Raw genomic sequence first — 18,107 nt, 5'->3', positions numbered from 1 at the left:
CGATATGGACGTTTCCCTTAAAAAAGCACTGATCTTTGTTTTGATGTTTATAATCAATAGAGAGACTTCTTTGAAGGATGTTTCAGCCAAACTACAGTCATTGAAAACATTTTGAGCTTATTGAAATCGTAGTGGCCATATCGGTTGCGTCTAACTGGTATGGACGTTACCCTTAAAAAATGCACTGGTCATTGTTTTGATGTTTTTAATCAATAGACAGACTTCTTGGAAGGATGTTTCAGCCAAACTACAGTCATTGAAATCATTCTGAGCTTATTTGCATGATAGTGGCCAAGTCGGTTGTGTCTAACCGATATGGACGTTTCCCTTAAAAAAGCACTGATCTTTGTTTTGATGTTTTTAATCAATAGACAGACTTCTTGGAAGGATGTTTCAGCCAAACTAGAGTTATTGAAATCATTCTGTGCTTATTGACATGGCAGAGGCTATATCGGTTGCGTTTAACTGATATGGACGTTACCCTGTAAAAATGCACTGATCTTTGTTTTGATGTTTTTAATCAATAGACAGACTTCTTGGAAGGATGTTTCAGCCAAACTACAGTCATTGAAATCATTCTGAGCTTATTGACATGGTAGTGGCCATATCGGTTGCGTCTAACCGGTATGGACGTTACCCTGTAAAAATGCACTGATCTTTGTTTTGATGTTTTTAATCAATAGACAGACTTCTTGGTAGGATGTTTCAGCAAAATTGCAGTCATTGAAATCATTCTGAGCTTATTGACATCGCAGTGGCCATATCGGTTGCGTCTAACCGATATTGACGTTACCATATAAAAATGCACTGATCTTTGTTTTGATGCTTTCAATCAATAGACAGACTTCTTGGAAGGATGTTTCAGCCAAACTACAGTTATTTAAATCATTCTGTGTTTATTGACATGGTAGTGGCCATATCGGTTGCGTCTAACCGATATGGACGTTTCCCTTAAAAAAGCACTGATCTTTGTTTTGATGTTTATAATCAATAGACATATTTCTTTGAAGGATGTTTCAGCCAAACTACAGTCATTGAAAACATTTTGAGCTTATTGAAATGGTAGTGGCCATATCGGTTGCGTCTAACTGACGTGGACGTTACCCTGTAAAAATGCACTGATCTTTGTTTTGATGTTTTTAATCAATAGACAGACTTCTTGGAAGGATGTTTCAGCCAAACTACAGTAATTGAAATCATTCTGAGCTTATTGACATTTTAGTGGCCATATCGGTTGCGTCTAACCGATATGGCCGTTACCCTGTAAAAATGCACTGATCTTTGTTTCGATGCTTTTAATCAATAGACAGACTTCTTGGAAGGATGTTTCAGCCAAACTACAGTCATTGAAATCATTCTGAGCTTATTGACATGGTAGTGGCCATATCGGTTGCGTCAAAACGATATGGATGTTTCCCTTAAAAAAAGCACTGATCTTTGTTTTGTTGCTTTTAATCAATAGACAGACTTTTTGGAAGGATGTTTCAGCCAAACTACAGTCATTGAAATCATTCTGAGCTTATTGACATGGTAATGGCCATATCGGTTGCGTTTAACCGATATGGACGTTCCCCTCAAAAAAAGCACTGTTCTTTGTTTTGATGTTTTTAATCAATAGACAGATTTCTTGGAAGGATGTTTCAGCCAAACTACAGTCATTGAAAACATTTTGAGCTTATTGAAATCGTAGTGGCCATATCGGTTGCGTCTAACCGGTATGGATGTTACCCTGTAAAAATGCACTGATCTTTGTTTTGATGTCTTTAATCAATAGACAGACTTTTTGGAAAGATGTTTCAGCCAAACTACAGTAATTGAAATCATTCTGAGCTTATTGACATCGTAGTGGCCATATCGGTTGTGTCTAACCGATATGGACGTTTCCCTTATAAAAAGCACTGATCTTTGATTTGATGTTTTTAATCAATAGACAGACTTCTTGGAAGGATGTTTCAGCAAAACTACAGTTACTTAAATCATTCTGTGTTTATTGACATGGTAGTGGCCATATCGGTTGCGTCTAACCGATATGGACGTTTCCCTAAAAAAAGCACTGATCTTTGTTTGGATGTTTATAATCAATAGACAGACTTCTTTGAAGGATGTTTCAGCCAAACTACAGTCATTGAAAACATTCTGAGCTTATTGACATGGTAATGGCCATATCGGTTGCGTTTAACCGATATGGACGTTTCCCTCAAAAAAAGCACTGTTCTTTGTTTTGATGTTTTTAATCAATAGACAGACTTCTTGGAAGGATGTTACTGCAAAACTACAGTTATTGAAATCATTCTGTGCTTATTGATATGGCAGTTGCTATATAGGTTGCGTCTAACCGATATGGATGTTTCCCTTAAAAAAAGCACTGATCTTTGTTTTGTTGCTTTTAATCAATAGACAGACTTTTTGGAAGGATGTTTTAGCCAAACTACAGTCATTGAAATAATTCTGAGCTTATTGACATGGTAATGGCTATATCGGTTGCGTTTAACCGATATGGACATTCTCCTCAAAAAAAGCACTGTTCTTTGTTTTGATGTTTTTAATCAATAGACAGACTTCTTGGAGAGATGTTTCAGCCAAACTGCAGTTATTTAAATCATTCTGTGTTTATTGACATGGTAGTGGCCATATCGGTTGCGTCTAACCGATATGGACGTTTCCCTTTAAAAATGCACTGATCATTGTTTTGATGTTTTTAATCAATAGACAGACTTCTTGGAAGGATGTTTCAGCCAAACTACAGTCTTTGAAATCATTCTGAGCTTACTTGCATGATAGTGGCAAAGTCGGTTGTGTCTAACCGATATGGACGTTTCCCTTAAAAAAGCACTGATCTTTGTTTTGATATTTTTAATCAATAGACAGACTTCTTGGAAGGATTTTTCAGCCAAACTAGAGTTATTGAAATCATTCTTGCTTATTGACATGGCAGTGGCTATATCGGTTGCGTCTAACCGGTATGGACGTTACCCTGTAAAAATGCACTGATCTTTGTTTCGATGTCTTTAATCAATAGACAAACTTATTTGAAGGATGTTTCAGCCGAACTACAGTAACTGAAATCATTCTGAGCTTATTGACATCGTAGTGGCCATATCGGTTGTGTCTAACCGGTATTGACGTTACCCTGTAAAAATGCACTGATCTTTGTTTTGATGTTTTTAATCAATAGACAGATTTCTTGGAAGGATGTTTCAGCCAAACTACAGTCATTGAAATCATTCTGAGCTTATTTGCATGATAGTGGCCAAATCGGTTGTGTCTAACCGATATGGACGTTTCCCTTAAAAAAGCACTGATCTTTGTTTTGATGTTTTTAATCAATAGACAGACTTCTTGGAAGGATGTTACTGCAAAACTACAGTTATTGAAATCATTCTGTGCTTATTGACATGGCAGTGGCTATATAGGTTGCGTCTAACCGATATGGATGTTTACCTTATAAAAAGCACTGATCTTTGATTTGATGTTTTTAATCAATAGACAGACTTCTTGGAAGGATGTTTCAGCCAAACTACAGTCATTGAAATCATTCTGAGCTCATTGACATGGTAATGGCCATATCGGTTGCGTTTAACCGATATGGACGTTTCCCTCAAAAAAAGCACTGTTCTTTGTTTTGATGTTTTTAATCAATAGACAGACTTCTTGGAAGGATGTTTCAGCCAAACTACAGTTATTTAAATCATTCTGTGTTTATTGACATGGTAGTGGCCATATCGGTTGCGTCTAACCGATATGGACGTTTCCCTTAAAAAAAGCACTGATCTTTGTTTTGATGTTTATAATCAATAGACAGATTTCTTTGAAGGATGTTTCAGCCAAACTACAGTCATTGAAAACATTTTGAGCTCATTGAAATGGTAGTGGCCATATCGGTTGCGTCTAACTGGTATGGACGTTACCCTTTAAAAATGCACTGATCTTTGTTTTGATGTTTTTAATCAATAGACAGACTTCTTGGAAGGATGTTTCAGCCAAACTACAGTCATTGAAAACATTCTGAGCTTATTGACATGGTAATGGCCATATCGGTTGCGTTTAACCGATATGGACGTTTCCCTCAAAAAAAGCACTGTTCTTTGTTTCGATGTTTTTAATCAATAGACAGACTTCTTGGAAGGATGTTACTGCAAAACTACAGTTATTGAAATCATTCTGTGCTTATTGACATGGCAGTGGCTATATAGGTTGCGTCTAACCGATATGGATGTTTACCTTATAAAAAGCACTGATCTTTGATTTGATGTTTTTAATCAATAGACAGACTTCTTGGAAGGATGTTTCAGCCAAACTACAGTTATTTAAATCATTCTGTGTTTATTGACATGGTAGTGGCCATATCGGTTGCGTCTAACCGATATGGACGTTTCCCTTAAAAAAAGCACTGATCTTTGTTTTGATGTTTATAATCAATAGACAGACTTCTTTGAAGGATGTTTCAGCCAAACTACAGTCATTGAAAACATTTTGAGCTTATTGAAATGGCAGTGGCCATATCGGTTGCGTCTAACTGGAATGGACGTTACCCTTTAAAAATGCACTGATCATTGTTTTGATGTTTTTAATCAATAGGCAGACTTCTTCGAAGGATGTTTCAGCCAAACAACAGTCATTGAAATCATTCTGAGCTTATTTGCATGATAGTGGCCAAGTCGGTTGTGTCTAACCGATATGAACGTTTCCCTTAAAAAAGCACTGATCTTTGTTTTGATGTTTTTAATCAATAGACAGACTTCTTGGAAGGATGTTTCAGCCAAACTAGAGTTATTGAAATCATTCTGTGCTTATTGACATGACAGTGGCTATATCGGTTGCGTGTTTTGATGTTTATAATCAATAGACAGATTTCTTTGAAGGATGTTTCAGCCAAAGTACAGTCATTGAAAACATTTTGAGCTTATTGAAATGGTAGTGGCCATATCGGTTGCGTCTAACTGGTATGGACGTTACCCTTTAAAAATGCACTGATCTTTGTTTTGATGTTTTTAATCAATAGACAGACTTCTTGGAAGGATGTTTCAGCCAAACTACAGTCATTGAAATCATTCTGAGCTTATTTGCATGATAGTGGCCAAATCGGTTGTGTCTAACCGATATGGACGTTTCCCTTAAAAAAGCACTGATTTTTGTTTTGATGCTTTCAATCAATAGACAGACTTCTATAGACAGATATGGCCACTACCATGTCAATAAGCTCAGAATGATTTCAATGACTGTAGTTTGGCTGAAACATCCTTCCAAGAAGTCTCTCTATTGATTGAAAGCATCAAAATAAAGATCAGTGCATTTTTACATGTTAACGTCAATATCGGTTAGACGTAACCGATATGGCCACTACGATGTCAATAAGCTCAGAATGATTTCAATGACTGTAGTTTGGCTGAAACATCCTTCCAAGAAGTCTGTCTATTGATTGAAAGCATCAAAACAAAGATCAGTGCATTTTTATATGGTAACGTCAATATCGGTTACTCGAGCGAGTTACGGCGTGTCCAAATTTTACCGTAAAAATTTGTACCCACTATCTGCCAACAGTGAATTTTTTTAATTATAAAAACTCTCTATAGTCATAATTGGCTTTTCAAAAATAACTGTGTCGAAAATTAATAATACGTTAATGACGTCATTGTAAGCGTTTTTCTTAAAAACCGGGGGCTTGCATTTGAGGTTTTTGTAAGAAATGCGAACTTTAATACTCGCTTGAATTTTCGACACAGTCCTTTTTAACACAAGTAAGTGATTCTCGAGCTAACAATATAATTTTTATACCTGTTTGTAGGGCGGAACTGGTCCCATTTCGCGCATTTATTTAACATTACGTATTTATACGTCATGTTTCCTTTTTTAGACGCGAAACGCGGTTTTGTCGTGTCTTTTTTACCCCCTGAATTATTTTCGCTACCGGCCCAGCGGACAAATTGTTACGGCGGGAATTTCTTTCACAGATACAGAAAGACAAATTTAGTGAAACGATATTGAAAACAAACCTTTTTTGACCGACGACGGACGTGACTTTTGAACTTTTTTTAAAATGATATTTTGTACTTTTGTAAACTTTGACTTGATGGATGGTGATTGATGGAACATTGATAGTGATTTTGGCTGGTTGAACTGTTTTTTTTTTTGGTAGGAGAAATGGCCAATGTTTTCAAATGTGGTTTCCTGAAAGCTGCTATTTTCAAATCCAATGAGATCCATTCTTCAAGGGCTGATTTAAAGTATGAAGCTTTCAACAATCAATTTTCTCCTTTGAACATGTCAGCCAATAAGTTTCAGCTGTACAGAAAACGGTTCTTTGAATATCACAAAAGAACACCAATAGATCAAAAAAATGAAATCACAACAAGGTATTCTATTGAATGCTGGAATGCATTAACAACTATTCAAAAAGGATTGCACACCCTCAATGATTGTTTACCTTGCACAGAGAAGTCCACAGATATCAATCATAATGTCAAACAAATTACGATAACAATACCGGTTCCTGAAAGGCTACATGATGGAATAGCAAAAGTTGCTGCTACGTCTGTACATGACAAAGTCGAAAAGCAGTTTCAAGGGATTTTTGGTGTAAAATTCACAGATGTTTTGTGAAGGAAGCAGATGTGGAAAAAAAGAAAACAACCGCAGAGAAGAAGAAAATGGTCAGGCATATTGAAAATAAGGTACGTGCGTGATTTTTTATATGTACATTTTATCTGTTAATGGGCTACATACCGTCAACTTCAAGCCGATATCATTAAAACAGGGCTCATGCGACGGTTCCTCATGCTACGTCATTTATTTACATTTGCACCTTTCGGTGACGTACAAAAATAAATTTTTAGTATGTTTCCGTAAGGTTGCCTAATGTCAATGTCGTAAACCATGGTTTAATTCTGTCAGCCATTTTCATAGATTGGGAAAGATGCAAGGACAGAATCGCTGCTTAATATTTCAATTCTTCTGCCTGGTCGCTTACTGAGAAAAATGATATTCAAACAACAATACCGCGATCACATCTTTTTCTCTCTTTCCAATCCCTGAACATGACTGACGGAATTAAAACAGGGTTATAAGAACATTAGTGGAATCAGTTTGATACTTTTTGAAATATTTATTCAAAATATGAACATGTTGCCCCCAGCAGCCTCAAGCTAAAACGTGGAGTGTTTAATCTCAAATCAAATGCAATCAATTAAAAAAATATGATAATTGTTTTTTTTTTTACTTACTTTAAGAAGTGTTTGTATTGGATTAACAAAATGGAGATTGGTCACCAGAGGGAAAAATTTATAAAATTAAGATAGTTGAAACCGTTAAAAATTGTATTTAATATTATTTTTCAGGTTAAAGTGCGCATGGAAAATAATTACAAAGAAAAACAAAGTGATGTGGCATATGGTTTGAGGATGTCTGCTGGAAAGTACGAAAAAGCGCGACTTGGTGTCTATAGCGAGACTATAGCAGAAGCAGTCAATCGAACAAATAAAAGTAACTATTTTTGGGTTCTATTGGCTGCATTATTTTTCTTTGATAACGGATTACTTTTTCGAAGCGGGCTACACGATTTCTTGCGCAATGCAATTGATTCTTTTCGCATGACGACGGGCCTACATTGCCTGTCGTTAGGAAAATTCATTGTGACGTCACCTTTTTAGAGGAAAATGTCAATGCGTTGACATCATTTCTCTCATTTTCTATTTCTGACGTCAGAAATTATAACAATTTTTTATCTCTCTTCGCTTGTTTTTTTCGCTTTATTTCGCTATTTTTCCTGGATAAAGCGCTAAAAATCAATCGAAGCTGAAGGCAATGGTTAACAAATACAATAATGACCGGTTTTTTTCGGGCTGTACTGAAAATATTGCCCTCGTTCAACGCAACACTAACCGGTCATTATTGTATTAATATGTTTAATATTCTTTGTGTTTTTCCTGTTTGCATAAAAACTGCACACTTACATGCAAAAATTATTTTTTATGCAGTTGGGGCAATCACTAATGTAGAGACTTAAATAAGTAGCATTTAAAACATCTCCTAGCGTTAAATTTATTGAAAATTCTGCACATATCAGTTCAATTCATTTTTAAATAAGGTCGGTGTGTATGTTTGTATAAAATTTTATGTTTATTTTTTTTCAAGGAAAACTAAAAGAGGCTGAAACTGGAAAAAGAAAGCGTCACTCTCTTGATCCGGAAAAGCTGACATTTGACAAAGAAGCCTTGATCAAGGAAGTTAACAATATGCCTGACAAAGCATTGGTAAGAAACCCTAAGTTTTTAAATCTTTTTTGAGTTGCACTGTTCAATAACGTTTTGTATTATTGGGCTTGGTAGTAGTACTGCAATTTGTTCAAGCAACAATAAAGCAAAAACTACTAATGTATCTTTACAAAATAATATGCTCCAGTCTAGCATGTTACCGGTAACCTGATAGCAGCTGTGGAGTTTTCTACGCGACACGCTGAAGCTCTAAAGATCGCTGAAATTTCATTTCATAAAATCTCCGCCCGATCTGATGTGGGTACGCCCTACTCTTGTATGACTGAAGGTCATAATTTCAACTACCTCTTGTTTTCTACTCGCTAAAGATGTCGGACGCAAATTCCTTGTAAGTATAAATTGATCATTAAAATTCCTTAAATATCTGTGGTTTTGCCTTTGGCAACCCTATCATAATCTAGGAAAAGCTATAATAACAATTGGTGTTGCACCATTGTTGTGTATTTTGTCAATATCTAAATTTACAGTCCCTTAAAAAAGGACCTTATTCCACTGTTAGGCAGTGGGCACAGGGTCACTCATTACATGAAACTAGACTCTCTAGGAGAGGTCTTTGAGTTTATTCCTCTCTTCACTCGGTGAGAGAAGGTAGTGAAAGATAATGAAACAAGGAATTTGCTTAGGGCAGTTCTGATAATGTTTTCCAATTTGAAATTCAGGAGAAATGGCCGAAGAGAAAGGGAAGAAGATGAGGAAGAGACTTCTGCCCCACCTGAGAAGATGCCAAGAGTGGAGTTAGATGAAGAGGATGAGGATTCATCTGTGAGCCTACTAAAAGAACTGGAAGATTATGCTCGTAAATACCTGACCAAACATTTTAGTGACAAATCTATAAAAGAGAAGATTTTAACGGACTGTCCCGTACCTTCAAACGTCGACAAGCCTCCCAAGCTAGACATTTACATTAAAGAGCTTGTGAATGAAACTTTTGGTAAAGCAAAAACCTTACGTATCGATGGCTATATGACTCATATTCAACAATCCATCCGGAGTATAATGGGCCCAGTGTCCCAGATGTGGATTTCTGTGGCAAATGAGAGAGAGGCTTTGATGTCGTCTGGGGACACTGATTCAGAGGAATCCAAAACAGAACTCCAGAGGCTGGAAATTATAAGTAAAACGTTAGATGCAGTCACTGCTCTGGTAGGGCAAGCTTCTCAGAGAACATCGTACTACCGTCGGCATTTAATTCTAGAAAGCCTCTTCTCAGACCATAAGAGAGCAAAAGTAATGCTGGGAGATTGGGAGACAACCCTCTCAGAAAACACAACAAAGGATCTTTTTGGTAACAAATTTGAGGAAGAAATTTGCCGAAGTGCAAAGACGAAAAGTAAGTCAAAAGATGTGTTTAAAGGAATGATGAAGGCAGGTTCAAGTTCAAATCAGCCCTTTCAGAGAGGCCCCTTGCCAACAAGTTACCGAGGTGGTAGGGGGCAGTCGTCAGGCGGTCAAAGAGGCAGTTTTCAGCCAAGATTTCAGTTCTCTTCATTCAGAGGAAACTACAGAGGAAATAACAGAGGTAAGGGAAAACCATTTCTTGAATTTGCCTCAAAAGTCCAGGGTTCATCCATTAGTGATGCCTCTTTTCTCAAAGGAAAGCCCGGGAGACATTCCATTAGCATTAGCAGGAAGGCTAAAACACTTCCTAAAAAATTGGGAAGTTTTGACAAACGACCGGGCAATTTTGAATATTGTTTCAGGGTACAAGGTGCCTTTAAATGCTCAGCCTCATCAGAGAATGCCTCCAAAGGAGATTCCAATGGGAGAAAAGGAAGTGACTCTAGTGGACAAGGAGATCAAATCCCTTTTGGAGAAAGGTGCTATCCAGGAAATTCAGCCCGGGGAGGGAAAGTTTTTCAGTACAATTTTTCTGGTAGAAAAGAAGGATTCTGGTCAAAGGCCAGTCATAAATTTGAAAAAGTTAAACTCATACATTCCCCAGGAGCATTTCAAAATGGAGGGTTTGCACTCCTTGAAAGATCTTTTAATGAGGGGCGATTATATGGTGAAAATCGATCTCAAGGACGCTTACTTTGTGGTCCCTCTCCACAAAGAGTCTCAGGATTATATGGGTTTCAGTTGGAAAGAAAAACTTTATCGGTTTGTTTGCCTATGTTTCGGCCTTTCATCAGCACCTTGGGTGTTCACAAAACTTATGAAAATCCCGATAGCAATAATTCGACGCTTGCATGGGAGAGTGATAGTGTACTTGGACGACATTATTCTTCTAGCTCAGTCCAAGGAGGAATTGATAGCTTTGAGGGATACCTTGATTTACCTTTTACAGAATTTGGGTTTTGTAATCAACATGAAAAAATCAGTGTTAGAGCCTTGCCAAAAACTAGAGTACCTTGGGGTAATTGTAGACTCAGTCAATATGAAGATATCTCTTCCACAGGACAAGGTTGCAATAATAAAAACACATTGCAAGAATCTGTTACAGAAGGGGGAGGTTTCTGTGAGGGATTTGGCAAAGATATTAGGGAGATTGACATCTGCAGCAGTAGCAGTACTTCCAGCCCCTCTTCACTACAGAAATATACAGAGACTTCAAATAAAACACCTCCTAATGGAGAATTCTTACGAAAAAGTCTTGTCCTTGGACAAGGGTTCAAGGTCGGAATTACTTTGGTGGATTCAGAATCTAGAATCTGTCAATGGGAGGACCCTAGTAATGGAACCCCCACAAATAGTCGTCCAGTCAGATGCCTCCAAGACAGGTTGGGGGGCAGTCTGTCAAGGCCAACCAGCAGGGGGTCTTTGGTCAGAGGAAGAGAGAGTGAAACATATAAATATTTTGGAACTAAAAGGGGCCCAGATGGCCATATTGATTTTTGCAGACAGGTTAAAACCAACATCAGTTCATCTCCAGATGGACAACATCTCAGCATTAGCTTACATCCTAAAAATGGGGGGTACAGTGAACCACGAAATGAACCAGATAAGCAAGGACCTTTGGGAGTTCCTCCTAAGATACGGGATCACGATTACTGTGGAATACCTTCCCGGGATTTTGAATGGTCTAGCAGACAAGGAGTCAAGAAGGAAGGATCGAAGCGAATGGAAACTAGATCCCAAAGTGTTTCAAAAAATGACTTGGGTGAGGGGTCGTCCAGAGATAGATCTATTTGCCTCAAGAGTAACGACCCAACTCCAAAAGTTCTTCTCTTGGAGACTGGATCACAAAAGCCAGGGAACAGATGCATTTCAACAGGACTGGGGGCCTCTGAGGGGGTATGCTTTCCCACCATTCTCCCTGATAGGCCGTGTGCTACAAAAGGTGCTGAAGGATCAAGCAACCCTGTTTCTCATAACACCTGCTTGGCAATCCCAGCCATGGTACCCTTTACTACTCAGAATGTCGATAAGGAATCCAATATTATTACCAAAATATCGACAACTGCTAAAGAATCCAGCGGGGGAGTGTCATCCGTTGTGTCTAAACAACTCCCTCCAACTGGTGGCATGGACAGTATCCGGGCAAACCTCAGTGCAGAAGGAATATCTGAAGACTCTGCCAACCTATCATACACTCTAGAAGGAAGGGAACTCTTTCTCATTACGAATCGGCCTGGAGAAAGTTTTGTCGCTGGTGTAGTGACCAACAAGCTGATCCCTTTAGATGTCCTTTAAATCTGATTTTGCAATTCCTAACTGACCAATTTAAGGAAGGTAGGGAGTTCAGCACAATAGGTGGGTATAGGTCTGCAATTTCGGCCTTCCACATGCCTATAGACGGAAGTAAAGTGGGCATGCATCCAAGAGTTTCTGCCTTGATGAAGGGGATCTTCAACAAGCGTCCCCCCAAGCCAAAATACAACTTTATCTGGGATGTTGACCAGGTTTTAAATTATCTAGAGGTGTTGGACTCGAGAAATCTTGGTCTTATGACACATAAGTTAGTTATGTTGTTAGCCTTGTGCTCAGGTTCTCGTGCTTCTGAAATTTGGCAGTTAGACACCTCCTACATGGTGAGGGTAAACTCTTTTTATAGTTTTACACTTCCAAATCCTACAAAAACTCAAAAGCCTGGTGACAAACATTTAAAGTTGAAATTTCAGTCTTTTGAAGATAATAAGGCCTTGTGCCCTGTTAAGGCTTTGGATAGATATCTGGAAATGACTAAGCCTCTTAGGGGTGATGAATCTAAACTCCTTATTGCCACAATAAAACCTCACGATAAAGTCGCTACATCTACTGTTTCTAGATGGTTAAAAGAAGTCATCCATAATGCAGGCATTGATTCAAAAGTTTTTCAGGGCCACTCTACTAGGTCGGCCTCTACCTCAAAGGCTTCTTTGAATGGTTTTTCGGTGGAGGATATTATGAAATCTGCCCACTGGTCGAATAAAAGTACTTTTCAAAAGTTTTATAATAATTCAGGGAGTGTAATTAAAGATTCGTTCCAAGGTGCGATTTTAAAAAGCTTCAAACAGAGGTAGTTGAAATTATGACCTTCAGTCATACAAGAGTAGGGCGTACCCACATCAGATCGGGCGGAGATTTTATGAAATGAAATGAGGGATTGTGCGAGGGCCCGGAGGGCCCGAAGGGCAATCCCGATTTTATGAATAAAATCGAAGCCAACGATCTGATGTGCCCTCCCTCTCCTCCCTGTCTCATATATATTCTTTATCTTGCTTGTACATTTCAGGAACCAACTTTCGTGGACGTGGCCGTGGACGAGGCAGTGGTTAATCATTTTAAACATTGTAACATTTTTTTAATAGCTCTTTAAGCCAGTCAACTGTGGTCCTGGCAAAGAAACCTTAAAACCAATCGAAGCTTGTTTCACTTTATTTCTATCCCATATTTTGTTTAATTAATTCTTTTGTTAGTACTGTACATCTTTATACCCTTAGTTGAAATTATGACCTTCAGTCATGACGGCGAGTAGGGCGTACCCACATCAGATCGTTGGCTTCGATTTTATTCATAAAATCGGGATTGCCCTTCGGGCCCTCCGGGCCCTCGCACAATCCCTCAACTAACATCTGAGGAAAATGGCCCTATCTCTACAGAAATTTTGAGTCAATTTTTTGTTTAGTGCCGAAAACTTAAAAATTAAAATGGCGCTCCATGAAAAGTGCGTTTTATAGATAGGAATTAAAATTCTGTCCCACAATGCTTTGCGAGTGGAAAGGTTTCAAATTGGAGGCGGAAGGTGAAAATGGATGTTTGTTATTGTTTTGAAACTCAAGTTTTTTGGTCTTTATACTTTATAAACTTCAGAAAAGTATTCAGTAATGGTTTGTATTCATTTTCTATAGCTTCAGTTTTCTTCTACTGATAATATAATGTTTGTTTATGATTTTCCTTTCTTTTTAAATGATATTTGTGTATGATGTTATTATGCTTGTTTTCTCTTGTGTGATTAGTTTAAAGCAAAAAAGATTCTTTTTTGAGCATATATTCATCCATTAAAGAACCTTGTCTGTGAAATACAATAATGTTTTGCATGTTTCTTTTCCAAAAAAGTTCTGAATTTGCTTTGAGAGAACTTGGAACTTGACATATCTCCCAAGCTAAAGGTTGTCGGCCATGACACCCTTCCCTGTCGACATTGCACTGGGACCTGTTCCTCTTAAATAAAATTCTACGCGGTCTGCGTACAGGCGCGCGACCATATTCTTCAGATTGTATATTTTCGCCCACGTCTTTAGAGCTTCAGCGTACTGGGCCAGAAAATACACAATCTGTTATCAGGTTAGTTACCGGCCACCGAGTTCATAGACTAAAGTCTACTTTTGGCTGAACTTTGCTTTTTGATATTTTTTTATGACGCTGAGTCCAGTGAAGTAGACTAGGAGCATTTGGCGAGGTCGCCATTTTGAAAAAAAATGCTAAAAATCCAAATAACAATAAAACTACTTGGAGTTGAAAGATATAATCAAAAACGAGAAAAAAAAACAGGATTAACAGATTTGCAATCCCTTATTCTCAAATAAAAACATTGCTTCATACTGTTTTTACCTTCCAAAAACAACTTAAATCTGGCGGACTGTTTTACAGTCCGCCTAGGCAAAAGGCTATTACCATATACTACCGGGCCACTTAATCGCGCCATCCAGTCTATAAAAAAAGCTTTAAGTGGACCCCGGGCTACCGAGTTACATATCCGTGAGTGAACCAGCTCTGGAGCGGAAAGGGTAGCGAGGTTATGATATTAAATACCCGGCTATTCCACAAAAGGTAACAATTTATGTAGTCATCATTATGTATATTATTACGTCTTTGATGACTGCAAAACGACTCAAATCTAAAGCTGGTGTAGTTATCTTGAGATATTCTCTTCATTTGGGTATCTCTGATATCAAAACCACACAAAATTAACTCAAATTTTTAAGTTTATAATTATAGGACTATTTTTGAGAAGTTTGAAAATATTTTCCTGTAAAGTCTATCTTTTAATTCTGTATTTAGAACTGCAAATTTTAGATTTTCAGTTCTTCATAATGAATTGAATGATAGATTATACGTGATGATACATATTTTTTATAAGCAACACCATTTTCACTAATCCTAATTTCTGGAAAATATGTCTAGGTGCCCTCACAATTATTATACCTTAAAATGCATTTCGGGGCGAGTGGTACCATAAAGAGCAGCCGCCAGCAGATTTTTTTTAAATATCTGTTCTTTTTTTCCAGGGGAGTAAATTGTATGGATAAATCTAGGAGAGACTTTCCTCAAAACACCCAGGTAAAATCCAGGGATAGCCTTAAAAACATCTGTTCTTAAAATCCAGTAGCACATTTTAAAGAAAAACACATACAATTTTCCAGCGGATAATATGTTGAAAAATTCAAGAGCTAAATTGTGAAAAACACAACCAGATGCCAGATTTTTTTTCATAGCTTTCTTAGCTTCATACTTTTCTTAAAAGGTCTCATTTTCTGGGAGTATTTTACCTTTCTTAAGAATAGCTGTTATATTTTTCCAGGAGCATAATATTTTTAGAGAACAGATAATTTGTTGAAGCAATGCTTTCATCCATCAAAAGAGTGCTTAACCAACCGAAGTTAGAAGCGTTATATCGTAGTTAAAGTAATGAAAATTATTTTTTCAATACTGGCAGTTTCATGTTTTTACAAACAATCCTCAGTTGAAAATAATTTTTTAAAAAACTAGAGTTCCGTTGCTCTTACAAAAAATAACATTGCAGGGTCTTCGTCAAAAATTGACGTCATTTTAGTCCTTGGTGTCGTGAACTTTTAAAGTGAACTTCAAGCTTCTCCGCGAGACAAAGTGAGCATTTCAGCGACGAACGTTAAAACGAAAAAACCTATCGCCAAAAATCGCATGGAAAACCATCCGACAGTGCCCAACGTTCAACCGTTCGTCGCTGAAATGCTCACTTTGTCTCGCGGAGAAGCTTGAAATCGCTACATTTCCGAACCCGGACAAGCTTTTGAATTCCAGGAATGAACTGATTTCAAAATGCCGTCACGTGAACAAGTTCACTTTAAAAGTTCACGACACCAAGGACTAAAATGACGTCAATTTTTGACGAAGACCCTGCAATGTTATTTTTTGTAAGAGCAACGGAACTCTAGTTTTTTTAAAAATTATTTTCAACTGAGGATTGTTTGTAAAAACATGAAACTGCCAGTATTGAAAAAATAATTTTCATTACTTTAACTACGATAGAGAACAGATATACATTTCGAGGGGGCCCATTTTTTCCCAGAACAGATGATTTAATCCAGGAGTGCCCAGATTCAGAACAGATAGTTTTTCCAGGAAAAAGGGTCCTCAAGAACAGATATTTAATACTTTCTAGCCGGTGGCTGCTCATTTCCATCTGATAGAATTTGTAAATATATTTTACTCCAAGCCAGGTTGCTTATAAAAAAGTGTGTACTTAAAATTTTGACGGTTTGATTTCTTAAATTTAATTAATTGAAAGCTTTTTTTTTATTTTTAGATTAATTTTTCTTCTCTTGCAAGTAAATACCGGGTGGCCACCCGGTATGGTATTGTTGGTGAGCGAGGTAGCAGTGTTGTTATAGAGTTCCTAAACAATAGGAATGTAGACTATTCAAGACTGCATAATCCTTATATGAACAAAAATAAGACAAGAAGAGCAGCATTAAAAATGCCAGATATTTGTCAGTTAAACAAAGTTTAATCTTTATTTTATTCATTATAGAGACTCAGTTAGTGTGGTTATCCCTCAAATTTAGACATCAAATACTTACATACAATTTAATTTTATTGATAATTTTGTTCTATGTATACATTATACAACTGATTAGTTAGACAAACGAAGAGCTAGAGAGATTGATAGAAGTCAAACCGAGGGATTACATATTAGTTTTCTTTCGGGTGTAAAATTATTTAGATTTAATGTACTAAATTTTATGGTCTCCTTTTAGTTTCTCTTGGTTACAGAAATAGTTCATAACTATATTTAAGATAATGGGATTAGAATGAAACAGTGGAGTCATATAGGTGTTAGTTAATTCTTAAAATTATTTAGCATAAATTATCACCACTTTTCATTTTATTGTTTATATAACACCTTGAAATTTTAGGTGGATCATCGATACCCAAACCGCCTCCGTTCAAACATTTGAAAGAGGAAATGTACAAGAAAGTTAAAAGTGGTGAATATAAACTTGGGGATTCGGTCGAGGGAAAGACCTACACAAAACTTGTTTTGGTTGATGGAGTGATTGAAAGGAAAACCTTTACGATAGAAGCTAGGCATATTCCACTTGAAGAAATCCGATCAAGAATCTACAAAGAACACTTGGAACTAGGTTTGACTTTCACGGGTTTGGTTTTTTTATTGGATATTAAGATACCATTAGACACTATTCTTATTTAAAAAAAGCGCGAATGGCATCTTAATATTCAATACTTCATTCATTATTGACAAGCCTAAATTAACTTCCTAGGTTTTACTTTTTTAATTTTTTTTTAAAGATCTCTTGTGTTTATCGATTTCAAAAAAGAAAAAAGAAAGTTCCTTACTGTTTCTTAGATTTGAAATTAGCCTCAAGTTCCCTCTAAAGGTGTTTTTTTTCAGCAGAAATATGTGAAAAATATTATGTGAATAATAACGTGTGTTTTGATCAAGTGAATCATCTATTTAGGAATCTTGCGATCATTGGATGTGATGAAGAGATTTTTGATGGAGACCACACTTCAATATTGGCGAATGGTGTCCTATTATACACAGTTAAAGTTATCTACTCGACCAACATCTTTTACACGGATGAGGAAATGTTTACCAATTTTGGGATAACAATGAATATACAAAGTGTTGTCGAGCAGCCACAAATATATATCTTTGCTCATTGCGCTGACAGTATTGCTGAGAAACTAACTTTCATTGCACTTAGAAGAGAAGACATCTTGAAGCTAAGACTTCCAATGTTCTTTGGAACGGTAGAAGTTCATGACGTCATGAGATTTTTTATAGGTGCAGACCTCCCTAAGCTATTTTCCTCTATTTATCTCGAACCTTTTACATCTCGAAACATTCTTGTTTAATAAAGGACAAAATGAAAAATAAGAACTTTTTTAGGCTTTAACATCTGAATTTTTTATGTTCTTATAAAAAACGTTGTTGTATAAAGGAAATGTGTATCGTCTTGTTTTCCTTTTTGTTTTTACACACACTTAGCTATTTATGTTTCCTTCATTAGCATATTAAAGAAGGAAAGAAAAAGGTTATCAATCAATTTTGTTTATAAAATATTTCTTTTTGCCCCCGCAGGAGCGCAGCGACGAGGAGGCACTCATAGTTTCACGCATAGATATTGGACTGGAATCTCGAAATTTTGTTGTTTTTTTGTTTTGTCGCGCAAGCATCCCCGTAGTTAGTCT

General features: G+C 36.9%; 2 protein-coding genes across 3 annotated transcripts; both read left to right on the top strand.

Moving 5' to 3' along the window:
- The first annotated feature begins 8,478 nt into the window (after nt 1–8,478).
- On the top strand, nt 8,479–13,049 carry LOC136823346 (uncharacterized). 2 transcript variants are annotated; one of them, XM_067079524.1, is made up of 3 exons: nt 8,479–8,598; nt 8,930–9,789; nt 12,925–13,049. In XM_067079524.1, the coding sequence occupies exons 1-3, from the start codon at nt 8,579–8,581 to the stop codon at nt 12,966–12,968; spliced, it is 924 nt and encodes a 307-aa protein (XP_066935625.1). In that variant the 5' UTR covers nt 8,479–8,578; the 3' UTR covers nt 12,969–13,049. The 2 variants fall into 2 exon arrangements, with proteins under 2 accessions (XP_066935625.1, XP_066935624.1); XM_067079523.1 differs by lacking the exon at nt 8,479–8,598 and having other exon boundaries at nt 8,761–9,789.
- Nucleotides 11,979–12,918, top strand: LOC136823325 (uncharacterized). The gene has a single exon (XM_067079504.1). It carries the CDS (start codon nt 11,996–11,998, stop codon nt 12,710–12,712), a length of 717 nt encoding a protein of 238 aa, XP_066935605.1. The 5' UTR covers nt 11,979–11,995; the 3' UTR covers nt 12,713–12,918.
- Nucleotides 13,050–18,107: the final 5,058 nt, after the last annotated feature.

This window comes from Clytia hemisphaerica, unplaced genomic scaffold (genome assembly GCF_902728285.1).
Source record: "Clytia hemisphaerica strain Z4C2 unplaced genomic scaffold, Clytia hemisphaerica genome assembly, whole genome shotgun sequence".
NCBI lineage: Eukaryota > Metazoa > Cnidaria > Hydrozoa > Leptothecata > Clytiidae > Clytia > Clytia hemisphaerica.
The sequence above is the reverse complement of the archived record's forward strand: the minus strand, read 5'-3'. Positions and strand labels throughout refer to the sequence as shown.

Bases quoted from the DNA above. Each gene is read 5' to 3' on its own strand.
- LOC136823346 (XM_067079523.1), top strand. From the start codon at position 8,907: ATGTTTTCCAATTTGAAATTCAGGAGAAATGGCCGAAGAGAAAGGGAA. The intron at 9,790-12,924 runs GTAAGGGAAAAC...TGTACATTTCAG, and splicing joins CTACAGAGGAAATAACAGAG to GAACCAACTTTCGTGGACGT.
- LOC136823325 (XM_067079504.1), top strand. From the start codon at position 11,996: ATGCCTATAGACGGAAGTAAAGTGGGCATGCATCCAAGAGTTTCTGCC.